The sequence below is a fragment of the Helianthus annuus genome, chromosome 6, assembly GCF_002127325.2.
Source record: "Helianthus annuus cultivar XRQ/B chromosome 6, HanXRQr2.0-SUNRISE, whole genome shotgun sequence".
NCBI lineage: Eukaryota > Viridiplantae > Streptophyta > Magnoliopsida > Asterales > Asteraceae > Helianthus > Helianthus annuus.
The window spans coordinates 147,836,063-147,852,332 of record NC_035438.2 but is presented as its reverse complement, the minus strand read 5'-3'; the positions used below and the strand labels follow the sequence as shown (position 1 = coordinate 147,852,332).

The window sequence follows — 16,270 nt, the reverse complement described above, 5'->3', positions numbered from 1 at the left end:
TCCTCTAACATTCTCCTTCTTTTATGCCTGCCCTCATTTATCCACCACTTTCGGTATTCTGGGTCGCCATCACGCTTTCTATCCCACTTTGGAATTTTGTTCTCTTCAGATTCAATAGGCGTTTGATCTGTAGGCGGCACATACCCAAGTTTTCTTCTTCTCCTCTCTGCAGCTTTTCTAGCTATCTCTTTCTGTCTTTGACTTCGCTTGTATACCTTCAGAAATTCTTCAACTTCAAGATCTCTCCATTTTGTCTTCCAATTTTTCCCTGAGTTGATTTCTTTTGCGAAGCAAACATCTATCACACCTTGATACTGCATAGCTATCTCTTTGTCTTTCTTATCATAGATTATCTTGTTGACAAACAGACAATCTATATCTTTCTTCGAACAGTTGACCAACCACATAGGATCCAAAATACTAATTCTCCGTCCTTCTCCAGTGGTCTTGTCAAACAAAGAAATAACTGCTTCAGCTGTAGAGGGATTATATAGCCAAGCTTGAAATAGATCGTAGAAATCTTGTTCAATGGCTCTGAGTGGCATATTTTTCAAACATCTTGGAGGCTTTACATCTAACGTAATGTCTTTTTCTCCACTCTCCAAGTAAGTAACGGTCTGCTTCGGATATTGTGGCTTCCAATCTGGATAATTGTTCTTTGCTTGCCATTTAATGTAATTCCACAAATCCTGATCACGTTCTCGAACTTCTGGACCGTAGTAGAATTGTTTGATATTCTTTGTAACCACGAACTCATCTACGTCCCACCAGGGTAAAGTAGCTATGTCAGCTAAGAATTCAAAGTACTGTACACTCTGCTCCCTTCTAATTGCATAGACTTTCAAATCTTCCAGATATCCCCAAGATAAAATATCCCCCCAAGAAAGATCTTTGTTATGAGTAAAATATTGAAGAGCCCTGAGAGTCTTTCTTTCTTTTGGCATATTCTTGAACCATCGTTTTCTTTCTTCAGCTGTTATTTCTCTCGGAACTGGTTCAGGAATATCTGCTGTAGCAACCCTTTCTTCAATCCTTCTTCTTAACTCGTCTTCATTCTTTTCTTGAAATAACTCTGTGAAAGTAGGAAATGCAACATCTTCACCTTCATAATGAAAATCCACCCTATCATCTTCTGAATCAGATGCGCTTTCAACAATCACTTCATCATAATGGTCAGCTTCATGAGGGTATCTAGGCTCGAAATCTTTTGCAGGTGAGTGAGGAATTTCGTCTTCAATATCAAATTTAAATTTTCCATCTTCCAAACCCAATTCCTCTAACATTTCAGCCCGAGTTCTTTTAACCTCTACCTCTCCTTGTTGTTTTCCAGATAAGAAAATGACAGTAGGGTTAGAAAGAAATACCTGATCAACAGGTTGTTTTCCAGACGATGATGCTTCATGATCAACTTCATCCTCCTGCTCATTTATTTCATTATTCATCAGCTCATCTACTCTTTCTCGAACATTTGGTTCACTGATTAATAATCCCGAAGCACCTTGATCATTGTCGTCATTGCCTTTGTCATCTTTATCAGACTTATCATCAGATTTATCATCTTTATAATCAGAATCATCTTTCTCTTCTTCTTCATCATCTCCGAACAACTCTCTATCAGAATCTTCATCCACAACCTCTCCACGTGCTATCCTTCCTTTTCTTTTTAGATCCATAAACTTTAGCAACTTTGCCACTTCTTTATAATTATATGGCACAGGGTAAGCATTTCCAATTAACACAAATCTGTCAGTTGTATACTCAAGCAGTAGAACTTCCCTTGCTCTTCTTCTTCTTTGAATAATTTCCACTCTTCGAAGGACATTTTCTGCAATGAGAGGTTCAATAGGTTCACCAACAATCAAGTATTCTGGTTCATGATGCTCTTGAGCTTCAGCTTCAACCATTTCTTGATCATCGTCAACAACTTCTTGTTCTTGAACCACAACTTCTTCAATCATTTCAATATCAGGTTGTGAAGAAGAACCTCCAACCTCTGGTTGACTTGAAGATGCATCGACTATCTCAACTTCTTCAACTATTCCTTTGTTCTTTAGATTTGCTTCTTCAGCCATTTGACGTTCACGCTCTAATCTCCTTTCGTTTGCTCTTATTACATCAATTTCGTCAAACGCAGTATGAATGTTTTTCTTCAAATGAATTTCAACCACAGCAACCAGCATCTGAAGTTGTTGATCTTTCATTACTTTATCAGCTTTCATGGCCTCCATCTCCAATTTCATTGCCTTCATTTCATTAGATGAAGCTTCACTTATATCATCAAGAAGCTAATTTAACGTTTGATTGACATTCTCCAGATCCTTTGACTTGGCATTCAAAGAAGATATCTCTTGTGTTAATAACTCAATTACTTTAGAATTACCCTCGGCCTCATCCTTCATCTGATTCATTCTTTTCTCCTTCTCAACCAACGCTGCAACTATTTTATTATGAGCTTCCATCAATTCATCAATTTCCCTTCTCAGCATATTACGTTCTTCCTCAGCTATTGCTTTCTCTTTTTCCAGTTCTTTAACTCTTTTTGTTAAATCTTTAACTGCTTGATCATTAAACATGTCACTTTCACCTTCAGGCATATCTTCAGAGAAAATACCAGTAGCCGACCCAATATTATCAAAATCAAAATTAAAGTCTTCTACTTTCTGCCGTGATGACTGAGGAATCTCTTGTTGAGCAGGTTTTGGACTAGCAGCTCTGAATCCGGTGATCTCTACATAATCATCATCATCTGTCTTCTTTTCTGTTTCCACAACTGGAACTTCTTTTGTTTTCACCTCTGGTTCTTTTGGAACATCAACACTTGGTGATTTTTCTTTCTGAACATGTTGAGCTGCCTTTCCTTCCTTATCTTTCTGTGACTCAGCTCCTGATTTCTTTGATCTGACGTTTCTGGGAATTACACCCACTGGAGCTGACTTTCTTTTCTTTCTCTGTCTCTTTGACTTTTCTAGATCGTAAGGAGAATCTTCTTCATCTGAACCCTTTCATTTCTTTGATAATCTTTTCTTCAACTGAACTTTTCCTTTACCAACAGTTTCAGGAATTAATTCAGATTCAGATTGAGTAGCTTCAGAGTCTTCATCACTTGAACTCCTTAAAGCTTCTTTTTCTGGTTGAGCCTTTGTAACCTTTTCAGAATGAACACTTGTTTCTTGAGCTTGTTGAGCTGCAACTTCTTCATTCTTTTTCAGAAAGCTTTCCAAAGATTTCTTTAACAAATCAGCACCTTGTTCAATCACCACAGATGGCTCTAGAACTGTTTCATCCACTAGCTTTTTCTGCGGCTCTCCAGAAGACCCTACAAGACAAACATAGACAATAAGATTAGTAACATTTAAATCATATGTGATCTAACTGTCTTAATGCTCCCCCTTTCACTATACCCTTTTCTCCTTCTTTAGGAATAACAACCGCAGGGGATGACTTAGGTGTCCTTTTCCTTTTTCCATCTCTAACATGCCACCACCTAGTCTTTTTCTCAACCATCTCATTCATCCTTGAGTCTTCATTGTCTGAGTTACTGTCTTCATGTCTTCATCTATCGTTCTCAGGAGCAACATAAGCTTTATTTTTTATTCTACAAATCAACTGCTTAGATTTCTTATCCTTATCCTTTGTAATTCTTCCTATTGTTGTCTTATTTACAACACTCATCTCCATCACATCCTTACAATCCTTAGGAAGATCTTGGATTTTGTCATTTAGTAGCATCATGATGAATCTAGGATACATGATGTACTTATCTGCTCCAGCTTGACAATTTTCCTTCATATACTCAAAAATCACTTGTGAAAAATTATATCTTCTGTTCAGTACCAAACTTGTAACCATATTCATGATGTAATCTGCAACCTCATCGTATGCACCCTTTCTATGTCCCATTGAGTGTATCATACAGTGCATCAAGTACCTATATGCTTTGGAGAAGCTTCTTTTGTACATCTTTCCATTTATGTGCGCAGAAAAACCCATTCTACACCACAATCCTTTTACAAGACGTTCGGACATGATAGTTGGATCATTATCAGAATCTTGTAAGTCTAAAAATCTCCTCACATCTCCAACATCAAACTTAAATCCCACATCAACATCTTTTCCAGCTTGATCCTTCTTTCTTAAAACTGCATGTATCATCTTGTCTGAATCTTCATATCTAGCAGTGTCCCAGAATGCTCTACCATGTGATTCATAAATCACAGTTTTATCAGACATCGCTTTGGCTACTCTGCTTTCTCTCAAAAATGTTGCCATTCTTTCTACCATAGTACCAGTGGTTGATGAGAATCAATTTCACAAGGAATGTTATGACTCTTGTCTTTCTCTTTTCCTTGTCCCTATAAAAATTATTTAGTGAAAATTATTCAAACAAGAACATGAAAATTCTGAAAATTTTTCTAACACATTGACATTCCTATGTGACAACACTACAGAATCGGCTGGTCTGGTCGATCGAAGAGCATTACTGATCGATCGGCTGAGAATGATTATTGTGACATTTCCTGGTCGATCGGCTGGTCCAGCTGATCTGCTGAGAATGAATAAAGTGACAATGTCTGGTCGATCGGCTGATCCAGCCGATCGGCTGACACAATGTGACAAAGAAGTTCTTATAAATGATGTCCGATCGGCTAGCAAATGCTCTTCGATCGGCTGACAATCTTATGCACAGAAATCTAAGTATGTAAAGAATACTGTTCTTTCAACAAGTAACGCAGCCCTTTTGACTAAGGTTAGCAATTCCTGTTTGATCGGTTGGTCTAGCCGGTCGGCTAGCATATTGCTATTCAATCGGCTGGTCTAGCCGATCGGCTGACAATACTTAGAACAAAACAATATACTTCAAAGAATTCAAACAACACAGATTTCATAGCAAATTTTAGCACACATTTCAAGACAACTATATTGGACTACCAACTATCTCAACACTAACACATGATCTATATTGCTACTCGATCGGCTGGTCTAGCCGATCGGCTAGCACATTGCTATTTAATCGGCTGGTCTAGCCGATCGGCTAGCACAATGCAAGACCTCATTCCATTCTCTTAACACAATCAAGACACATTTTTCAAGACATGAACTTCCTAAAGCAACAACTATAACATATCATGAATGCTGTCTGATCGGTTGGGCTAGCCGATCGGCTGGCATCTTCGATGAAGAACAGTTTTGAAAAACATACACAGTTGATTCAAAAAATTTATGCTAATTATCACAAATTGAGCACAGATCTATATTCCTCATGTTGTCATGATCAAAACCCTATGTTCATTCTTGTCTAATTCAACCTAAACAGAGTTTAATTTAACAATGAACATGCTGACTGCCGTAATGCTTTAATCCTAGATCTAACAAGTTTTAGCATGATTTTTCAAAAATTGATCCGGTAAACTTATAGATCCTTGCATTGCGAACAAAACCCTATAACTAGATTTTATCAAAACATCTTAAAACTTCCTAAATCTGAGATTGAAGGCACCGACAGATATGAACATGAAGAACACTTAAGAAATTCAAAGATTTTGATGTTTGAAAAACATACCTTTGCCATTTGAGATGATGAGTAAGCCAACAAATCAAAAATATTGTTGCAAAGAGATGAAGATCAATATGAAATTGTGAATCGGCTGAGAAATCTTTTGGTTCGATCGGAGTGTGTAAAAGAACAAATGAAGCAATTGACTCCTATTTATAGTGTGTCATTGAATCGGCTAGGCAGTACGATCGGCTGGTCTAGCCGATCGGCTAGCCTGTTCGATTCATGGCACTTTGACTTTCAAACCGATTTGACTTTTTGACCTTTTTCACATGATTAGTGTTCAAGAAATCCACTTAAGTATCTAGGTCTAAGCTAATGACCCTAGGTACTTAATTTGTCGACCAAGTTCAACTTAATGACCTTGGTTGACTTGTAGCAAAAACACACTGATATTTTAAACATTTTTCTGAAAATTTTACAAGTTTCAACTTAATGAACTTGCATTTTGACCTTTTATTCTCTTTGTTTATATCAAGATTAGCTCCCAACTTGTTTTTCAGTTCAGAACAGCTTCCTGCAGCTTGCATCAGACTGTGAATCTGAAGATTAATCTTCCGCTTTGGTTTGTCAAAATAAAGCAGAATTGTAAAATCTTTTTGAGTTTTATAAGCAGACTCTAACCTATAAAAGTATAACTGAAACTGAAAAATAGAATATAAAGAAAGAAATCTATATACAAACATATTTTTGATGAGCGTGTCAGGGAATCATATCAGTTTCTTAGACATGTTACAAGTACCGTTAAGCTTCATTTCATATTCAGGATTAAACAATTCACCTCGATTGTCGATATACTGATCCTTTTTAAGTTTTCTCACAGTTTTCAATTTATTCAGGATGTGATTTAGATGTCTTAATAACTTGACTCATTTATGTGTCCCACCTTTTGAATATACTCCCGTATCAAGTTCCTAATATTCAGTCTTACAGGTGAGTATACCACAGATGATATCTGTAAGGGGTTAAATGCGAGGGCCGTGAGAGCTCAGGTCGATACTTCCGTATATGCAGAGAGATGACGGCTTTGACTTTTCGGTGTGTCCCCTTTAGAGGATCTTTTGATTTCAACAGCAGTGACTATCAATTTTATTGTTTCATCAGCTTGCTGAGGGCGATGCTATGTTTCAAGCATTTTGCGTAAAGTATTATTCGGGGACTAGGTCAGAACTTCCATTCAGCAGAAGTCCCGGAATAATACCCCAGATATCACTGAGTATAAAGACCTAGTATCTCAGAATAAGGGACCTATCAAACGAGATTTCAGGGGTTACCTATATATGTTGGTGCAGTCATCTGTCGTCTTCGTCTTATGTCGAGTCTCGGGTTCGTTGCAGATCAGATTGGGCAAGAAATCAAGAAAAATGATAGCTGGCCGTTTGAAGCAAGCTTAGCCGTTTGGAACAAGCCCTTCCGTTTGAGGAGACATGGCCGTTTGAAGTAATGAAGGTCGTTTGAGTGGTGACCGTTTGAGCCGTTCCGTTTGAGTGATACATGACCGTTTGAGAATGTTCAAACGGTCAGGTCATGCACTATATATAGATCTCAAACGATGACATTTGTAACGACTCGGAAATTTGATACCAAGGTGTTGCCGGTATTTCCTCTCATTGTAGACGTTGTTTATTGAATGAAAAAGAGGATTAAAGTGATTTTCTAGCTGTTTTCAAGTTCGTTTCTTAGTTTCCGCCTCTGAAACGGATTAGAGCTCTTCCGAACGACTCATTCAGGTCGCGAAACCGATCCTACAATTGGTATCAGAGCTCAGGACGAGGAGTTCTTGCCATATTCAGCTTGGAAATCTAATTTTCTACACCTTCTGTTCAAAACCGATACTTTCCACGGTCAAAATCAGCTCAAAACTTCACACTGTGTTCGGAATTGTTTACTGACAAAGCCTTGAATGTTTCAGACTGAAAATCGAAGTAAAACGGATAAAAATTGTCTGTCTGTTTGAACAAGTTCGACAATTTACTGACGTCATAAGACCTTCCGTTTGAAAAAATTGTTCTCTCCGTTTGAAGATCTCCAATCGTTTGAAATATCGTTTGAAACAGTTGTCCTCTCATTTGAACCGGGTCCCATCGTTTGAAATTGGATTCAACCGTTTGAACAATACCTCCCGTTTGAACTGTTCGTTTGAAAAGTGATTCGATCGTTTGAACTTTTTCTGTCGTTTGAAATCACATCAAACCGTTTGAAAGTTTCTTGACCGTTTGAGATAAGATTCAGTCGTTTGAGTTTTGTCTGACCGTTTGAAGTTGTGTGCATTTGAGAAAGTATTCTGTTTATCATGGATTCTGAGTTTTATAACGCTTTTGCACCACCGATGTCAGTGACTCAAAGTGCTATGTGTAACATTTGTGCTTGTAATCATTGTGAACAGTTCAGTTATCAATAAAACAATGTTATTTTATCCCAATGTTTGTTTGGTTATGTTTTACATTTTTCATGTTTTAACTTTTGTTCAATTTCAAACTCTACATTGCTTTCTAGAGAGTTATACGCTAACTGGTGCTTAAACGTACTCAGTTTAATGCGACAAATACTCCGGAACATCAACATAGACTCAACATACCCTAAATAACCTTTACATAACTTAGAAATAAGTTTTGAAGGCTTTGGTATGGCAAAAACAAGTTAATTCGCTTACAGGGACTAAACTTGACAAACTGCGAAAGTATGCCAATTTGAACTGTAACGAACATTCCGGAACATGTCCATAAGTTAAACATACCATAATTATCCTTTACATAGCTTAGAAATAGGCTTTGAGGGGTTTGGTATGCTAAAACAAACTTTTAGATCATTGAGGGACTAAAAGTGTCAAAAAGTGCACAAGTTTGCACTTTTGCGCATAACTTACGTTCTGAATACATCCGGACATCCAAAAATTTATGTAAGCGTCCTTATATTATGCCTTAGTGTTTGGCATGAGAAAAATCCATTCGTCGCGTCATTTGGATCGTCTTTCGCGCTTATGCGCATTCCGTCGTAATTAAGCGAACATCGCGATCGTACGGCCAAACGAACCGACATCCAGAATATTTTTGAGCATATTTCAAGTCCCCTACACTTTAACTTCATCTTAGAGCCTTGAAATGAGGTTAACGGGGCTTAAACGTGCCAAAAATGGGCCAAATTACGTGTTTCTGAAGTGTAGGGACCAAAATTGAAAATTCTGATCTGTGACCCTCAGGCGGGGCGCGTAAAGGTAAGGCCAACCTTTACGCGGGGCGCGTGGGACTGTCAGACCAGATTCAATGTTTGCATTCAATGCAGTTGGCCTTTCGTTCGATCAAGGGGCAATGCCCTTTCACCCAATCAAAGGCCAAAGGCCATTTTCAGTAACCACCACATTTTTGACAAGTGTACGGGCGAGATCGTGGCACGATATTCGATAAACGATCCTAACGGTTATGCTTTTCCTATAAATACCCCCCCCCCTTTGTTGCAAAAACTCACAAGAATCTGATCTAAGCTCTAAGTTGGAACCTTTGTTTCATACCTGAGCTATTTTGATCTAGATTAGCATTCGGGGACCCTCCGTAAGTATTCTTTCGTTCTTTTATTCGCTTTTCGAGTCCGAAAGTCAACGTTTTGTTGACTTTCTGCATTGACCAGCCTATGGTCAGCCCGAAGTTCATGGAACTTCATAACGTGAGCGTGATCACGATGGTTATAGTCCGTAGTGACTATACCTACTGATTACCACGTTATCTAGGCTCAGTGACGAGTCGTAGTTTCGGCCAAAATGTGCATTCTTGCATATTTTGTAACCAAACTACTCGTGAGCATCAAAGCCGTTTGTTTTGATCCCAAACCTGTTTTCTAAACTTAGTTAAGCATGTTCTAACATGCTTAGCTCGTTACTTTTAGTTTAGTGCTTATATAGGGTCGTAAGGTAAGCGATTTAAACCATCGCTTATACTTTCAAACCCGACCCATTTGGTCGATCATTAGGATCCGACCAAACACATTAGGTGATCATAGCTATAACCTTCCGAGGTTATACCTTGTGGTCACGATGTTAGGCGTTCCAGACGCGTTCTACGTGAACGACGCGTAAGGTAGCATAAGCTACCTAAGCGGGTCGTGATGAGTCGCAAGCACCTAGGTTAGGTTTCATTTTAGTATGTAGGCTTTGTTAAACCATATTACACGAGTCTCCATACTCATTTGGTTTATGAACCCGCATACTATCCGATCCTTCCGATTTGGTCCGGTATATTAACATAGCTACCTATTAGGTGCCGTTTGATATCCCGTGATCTTTAGCATTATCTGGTTATTATACAAGAACTCCAAAGCAATCCCAGGTGAGTACATAGAACCCCATCTTTTACTGTTTTCCAAACTGTTTTGGGCTAAAACACATGTGCCTATCTGTTACTTTCATGCTTTCCATGTTTTCACATCATATGCCTGCTATGTTGTTAGTACATTATAGTACATGATTTCATTACATTTCATGCTATGTATGCCTATTGTGTGCGTACTTAGTACATTTGATTTACATTACATTTCTGTTGCATATGTTTACTCAGCATATGGACACATTGATTTACATGAACATTTCTGTTGCATATGTTTACTCAGCATATGGACACATTGATTTACATGAACATTTCTGTTGCATATGTTTACTCAGCATATGGACACATTGATTTACATGAACATTTTTGTTGCATATGTTTACTCAGCATATGGACACATTGATTTACATGAACATTTCTGTTGCATATGTTTACTCAGCATATGGACACATTGATTTACATGAACATTTCTACTTCGTATGTTTACTTAGCATACTTAGTACAATTGTTTACATCACATGCCTTCATTTTGTTATGACATTTGGTTTGTTTAACATGGGACAATACATTCATTAACATTAGCTACGCCGTTCGTTAGTAGGTAGTGGTACCATAGGAATTGACAACTCCCGTTTCTGAAATCCTGGGTTTGATAGGATTGGAAGGAATGACCGAATTCGATATACATAACTTAGATAAACCTTTAATTTGTTTAAGGGTTTATCGCCACAGTCTCAAGGCTTGGATGTATGCATAGTTTACAATACTGCATAAATGTTAATATCAATAGAGCATGCATTTTTCCACAGAACATAACGTTGATTTAAACCACGTGTTACTTCAACGACTTGTTTTGTGCATTTTACATATGGTTTAAGTTGATACATTTCGCTTACCATACATGATACATTTTGGGATACACATTACATGATTTACATTGAACATAAACACGTTGAAAGTGACATACACATTTGGTGGTTTACATTAAACATAAACATTTGACATGGTTTACACAATAACACTTGACATTTGGTTTATACATGAACAATTTACATGGTGGATTGGTTTGGGTAAATGGTTTGAGTAACGTGGAGTATTTAATATGATGTAAACATGGTGGATACGCCGCTGGTACTTCCTATATATAAATGTTTGTATAATATTACATATCTTAGCGTTATCTAAATCATTTCAGTTTAGACGTATAACATTTTATACAAATAACATACTTTTCATAAAACATTGGCTTACAAAACAGCTTATCTTATTCAACTCATTTTACTAGGTTATTCATTTAACCTTACTTTTATCTATACATATCATCTGATATTATCGTTTTTCAAACGGTTTACAAAGCGAGACAAATTACAAGGTTCATGACTGACTGTTATTAAACATTTCTTTAAACTCAAGTCATGAATCCCATTTTCACAAAAACTATGTATCTCACAGGCATTTTTATGCTGACGTACCTACTTTCACATGTGTTTTCAGGAGCTATTCCATAGGATGATGATCATGACACTAGGGCGGACCTGTGCCTTAGAGAATAAAAAATGAAGATAGAATTAGTTTAATTGTGTTCTGAACTCTTTGTTTTCCTGTTTGAAACGATGTAGCACTCTTGTTTATAAATAAAATGCAACTTTAATTTCCATGGTTGTATAACAATTAATTCTGTCCACAACACTCCCCGGCGTTTTCCGCCGCGGTTGCATGTTACACGCGGTCGGGGTGTGACACTATGATTGAAAATGAAACTGGAACATCTCAGAAACCACCCAAACTCATGGATATTGATGACTATAACGTGTGGTCTGAATGTTTTGGAAATTGGGTCGAGGCTTATCATCTAGATGCGTGGGAACACACTGAAGAGCCGTATGTTAAGCCCACAAAGAATGATGTTGTGAATGGTACTCCGTTAACACTTAGAGAGATGAGTACTGCAGATAAAAAGAAATATCGAGATGAGAAATTGATGGTGAGTCTGCTTCAGCAAGCAATAAAAGAAGATATTTTGATACTGCTTCAACATGATGGAACTGCACATTCTATTTCGACAGAGTTGGAAGCAAAGTTTACTGGAAGTGACGATATGCTTAGGAATAAGATGTCTCTCATGAAAAAGGAATTTGATTTATTTAGGGGATTGAAAAATGAAAGTACCAAGCAAATAATTGATAGATATTGTAACTTGGTGAGAAATATGACGAAACTTGGTGTTAAGAAAGATACTGATGAATTGATTGAAAAACTTGCAGATGCGCTACCATATGAAACATGGGGAACATTTTTGATGATGCTGCGATCAAACAAAACAGATTATAAGAAAATGACACTGGGAGATTTTATCAAGCATCTGGAAGCTCAGGAGATGGAGCAGAGGAAGATCGCTAGAATGAAAAACTATGATGGAGAACAGGATATCAGTTTGTACTATAAGAGTGGTGCTACTGATTCTACAAAGTATTCTCCAAAGATCGAAACTGCTTGCAGTGTTAAAGATTCTCCTGAGAAGAAGGCATCTCAAGGATCAAACAGCACAAGATTTTCATCATACGATCCTAATATCTCTGTAACAAAGAATGGTAGAAAACTTCAGTGTAACATTGTGTTAAGTCTTGAAAATGATCAAGACTACACTGAAGAAATTGCAAAAAATCAAATGTCTTTGTTAGGGATGATTTTAGAGTCTTATAGTTGCTTTGTTGCAGGAAAGATCGGAAATCCAATGCTTACGAAAGAGGATTACGATCAAATCGATGCCGAGGAAATGGAATTGATAGATATCAAATGGTGTATGGCGAGTGTGATGAGACGTGCTGAAAAGTTTAAACAAATTACAGGCCGTGATGATTTTCGTGATGCAAACGTTTCAGCTTTGGGTTTTGATAAATCTAAAGTTACGTGTTTTCGTTGCAGGGAGAAGGGGCATTTAGGGAGGGAGTGCAAAAACCGTGAAGCTACCGGAACCCAGAATCCTTTCGGAAACAACGACTATCACAAGAAGGCCATCTATCATCAAATCACACCACCAGCACAGCAACAGGCACAAACAGCTCATGGAAGAGATGTGGTTGATAGAAAGGCATGTGTTGTTAGTCAGGGAAAATATGATAATTTTACCTGGGAAAAGTATCTTCCGAAAGACAGCAAAGTGTGTTGAGCTGAACAAGATGATGAAAAGTTGGCTGAAGGTTTTACTTGGGATGATTTTTGTCCGGATCAAGATCTCATGGCCAAAGAAATGTCCAAAAACATTTCTCATGCTTTCTTTGCTAATGCTTATGATTTGAAATGTGCAGAAAGGTGCAGAAAAGTCATGGAAGCTGCTGAAGAAAGACGAAGGAAGAACAAAGAAGAGGAAGAAGAGGAAGAGAGATTGAAGACCGAAGCGAAAGCTGAGAAAAGAAGAAGAGCTGAGTTTTTACAATCAAGCAGAAGTGTCAAAGAAGTTCCAGAATATGAAGTGAAGATTGATGCAGAACGAGTTGAAGTTTCTGAAAAGTGCATGAACTATGATTCGTTAATCAAACAAAACAATGAGTTGTTGCACAATATTCACAAGTTGAAAGAATCGTATGACACAATGAACAGAGAAATCAATAAATACACTGATTCGAGTGGTGAACAAGCAATGGCGATGAATACTTTGAAAGTAGCATATCTTAGACAGCTGGATGATGCTAACTTTCATATCAAAAAATGTGCTGATTTAGAATTGGAGTTGGCAACACAGAAGATAGAGACTGAGAAAGTTAAAAAGTTGTTAAACAGTTACTCATGTTCTTCTTTTGTTGTTGACAGGATTTATCCCGTAGTGGAGAATTTGAAGACGTTTGAAGAAATGGAAATGTCTGAAGAAGAGAAAGCTGTGACTGAAGATGAAGGAAAAGTGAAATCTTCTGGTAAGAAATCAAGTGTGGTCTATAATAGATGTCCGCCCCCGGTCGAATGTGGATTTATGCCTCGAAATCCAAATTCTGAAAGAGTCAATAAAGCAATCAATTTGAAATGGGAGTCTGGACCGTCGGATAACTTGCCAGAAAGTATTGATGTTACATATACGTCATCAGACACTGATCATGAGTAAAAGTTGATAAAAAGTGTGGTAGATCAGGTGTTAGACAAAGATGACAGTGAGGAGTCAAAACCGGAGTCCACAACCGAGTCAAAGTCTGGGTCAAATATGTCAAAGCCGACAAATAAAAAGGACAAACGGGTTTATGATAAAGAGTTTTTACTTTCGAAATCTAATTTGAATGATGAATCGGTCAAAGTGGCATATACTTTGAAAGGTCCTGACAAATTATATTCTGACGAGAGTTTTCCAATAAGAAGTGTCAGATTTGAAATGATTCAAAAGGTTTTCAAAATAACAGAAATTAATATTTCTGAAATAAAAGATTTAAATCTTATCGGAAAACCTAAACAATACATGTGACACCTGTGTCACCACGACCATCAAACAAATACCAAATCAATGAAATATTGTATTTCATACTTGGGATTTTGTGTAAATATGTGTACCGTTTGCACATATTATTTCTTGTTCGATTTCGGGCTTTAAATCGCTTTCTGGAAGGTTATACATGATCTGATTCGTAAATATAACCAGTTTAATGCAACAAACACTCTGGAATAGTGACATAGGCTTAACATACCTTAAATATCCTTTACATAGCTTAGAAATAGGCTTTGAAGGGTTCGGTATGCTAAAATAAACTTTATTGATCAATAAAGACTAAAAGCGTCAAAAGTGCATAAGTTTGCATTTTTGCGCATATCTTACGTCCTGAACATATCCGGACATCCAAAAATTTATGTAATCATTAAAATATTTTATTTTAGTGATTGGCATGATAAAATTCCATTCGTCGCTTAATTTGGATCGTTTTTGCGTTCGTTATGACTTCCGTCGTATTTAACCAAATAACGCAACCGTACGGCCAAACGAACCGACATCCGTGACGTCTGTGAGCACATTTTAAGTTCCCTATACTTTAGTATCATTTTAGAGCCTTGAAATGAGGTTAAAGGGGTTTAAAAGTGCCAAAAAAATCAAGTTTTACAAGTGTAGGGACCATTTTTGAAATTTCTGGCAGATTCAATGAACCTAGTCCATTTTGAAGTGTTAATGGTTTTCACCCATGGTTTTGCAAAACCATGGGATGGTATTCAATGAACATAGTCCACATTAGGGGCTCCCATGGTTTTTAAAAACCATGTGCCCACATGTAAGGTCTAGATCAAATCACGTTTTTCGACGAACGATCTTAACGGTTCAAGGAAATCTATAAATACCCCTCACCCATTTCATTCTTCCTCACATTTGAATCTGATTCTACACTCTCTAAGTGGAAGTATATGCTTCCTACCTGAGAGTGAATCGGGTTCGAATCTTGCGGGGACCTTCTGTAAGTATTCTTTCGCGTTTTTCATTCATTTTAGCGTTAAAGTCAAACTGCGTTTGACTTTCTGCATTAACCAGTTTATGGTCAATGCGAAGTTCGTTTGAACTTCATAACGTGAGCGTAATCACGATGGTTATAGTCCCTAGTAACTATACCTACTGATCACCACGTTATCTAGACTCAGTGACGAGTCGTAGTTTCGGCCAAAATGCGTTTTCTCGCGTATTTTGTAACCAAACTACTCTAGGGTATTAAAACCGTTTGTTTTAATACCAAACCTGTTTTCTAACTTTACTAAACATGTTCTAGCATGTTTAGCTCGTCGCTTTTAGATTTGTGCTTGTTTAGGGTCGTAAAGGTAAGCGATCTAATCAATCGCTTATGCTTACGAACCCGACCCATTGGTCGATCTTTAGGATCCGACCAAACACATTAGGTGACCATAGTTGTATAGCGAATAACCTTCCGAGGTTATACCTTATGGTCACGACGTTTAGTTAGTTATATGATAGGTAGTTTATATGCCTTAGGTAAATTACCAAAATGCCCTTTTTACGCATAAATTCATATTAAGTCTATGTAATGAAATTTTTGACATCTAAACTGATTTAACAACAATATTAAACATGTTAAGGCATATCTTGCTTGTCATAGGACTAGTTAGGCATTCCAAACGCGTTTTACGCAAATGACGCGTTAAAGTGGCGTAAGCTACCTAAACGGGTCGTAATGGGTCAAAAGCACTTAGGATAGGTTTCGTTTTAGTACGTAGGCTTTGTTAAACCATACTACATAAGTTCCCATACTTATTTGGTTTACGAACCCTTATCCTCCGATAGGTCCGTTTATTAATGTAGATACCTATATAGGTGTCGTTTGATTCCGTGATCTTCTAGCTTTGCTTGGTGGTTATCCTAGGACTTCTAAGCAATCTCAAGTGAGTACATAGACCCCTCTTTTACTGTTTTTCAAACATTTTGGGG

At 37.4% G+C, this 16,270-nt stretch overlaps 1 protein-coding gene across 1 annotated transcript; it reads right to left on the bottom strand.

Moving 5' to 3' along the window:
- Positions 1-2,285: 2,285 nt before the first annotated feature.
- Positions 2,286-3,513, bottom strand: LOC110933174 (tropomyosin-like). Its single transcript, XM_022176411.1, has 3 exons — positions 3,402-3,513; positions 3,047-3,316; positions 2,286-2,992 (listed from the first exon to the last, which is right to left on the bottom strand). Exons 1-3 carry the CDS (start codon positions 3,511-3,513, stop codon positions 2,286-2,288), a joined length of 1,089 nt encoding a protein of 362 aa, XP_022032103.1.
- Positions 3,514-16,270: the final 12,757 nt, after the last annotated feature.

Bases quoted from the DNA above. Each gene is read 5' to 3' on its own strand.
- LOC110933174 (XM_022176411.1), bottom strand. From the start codon at position 3,513: ATGAATGAGATGGTTGAGAAAAAGACTAGGTGGTGGCATGTTAGAGAT. The intron at 3,317-3,401 runs GTATAGTGAAAG...TTTGTCTTGTAG, and splicing joins TCCTAAAGAAGGAGAAAAGG to GGTCTTCTGGAGAGCCGCAG. The intron at 2,993-3,046 runs GTAAAGGAAAAG...GAAAGGGTTCAG, and splicing joins ATTAATTCCTGAAACTGTTG to ATGAAGAAGATTCTCCTTAC.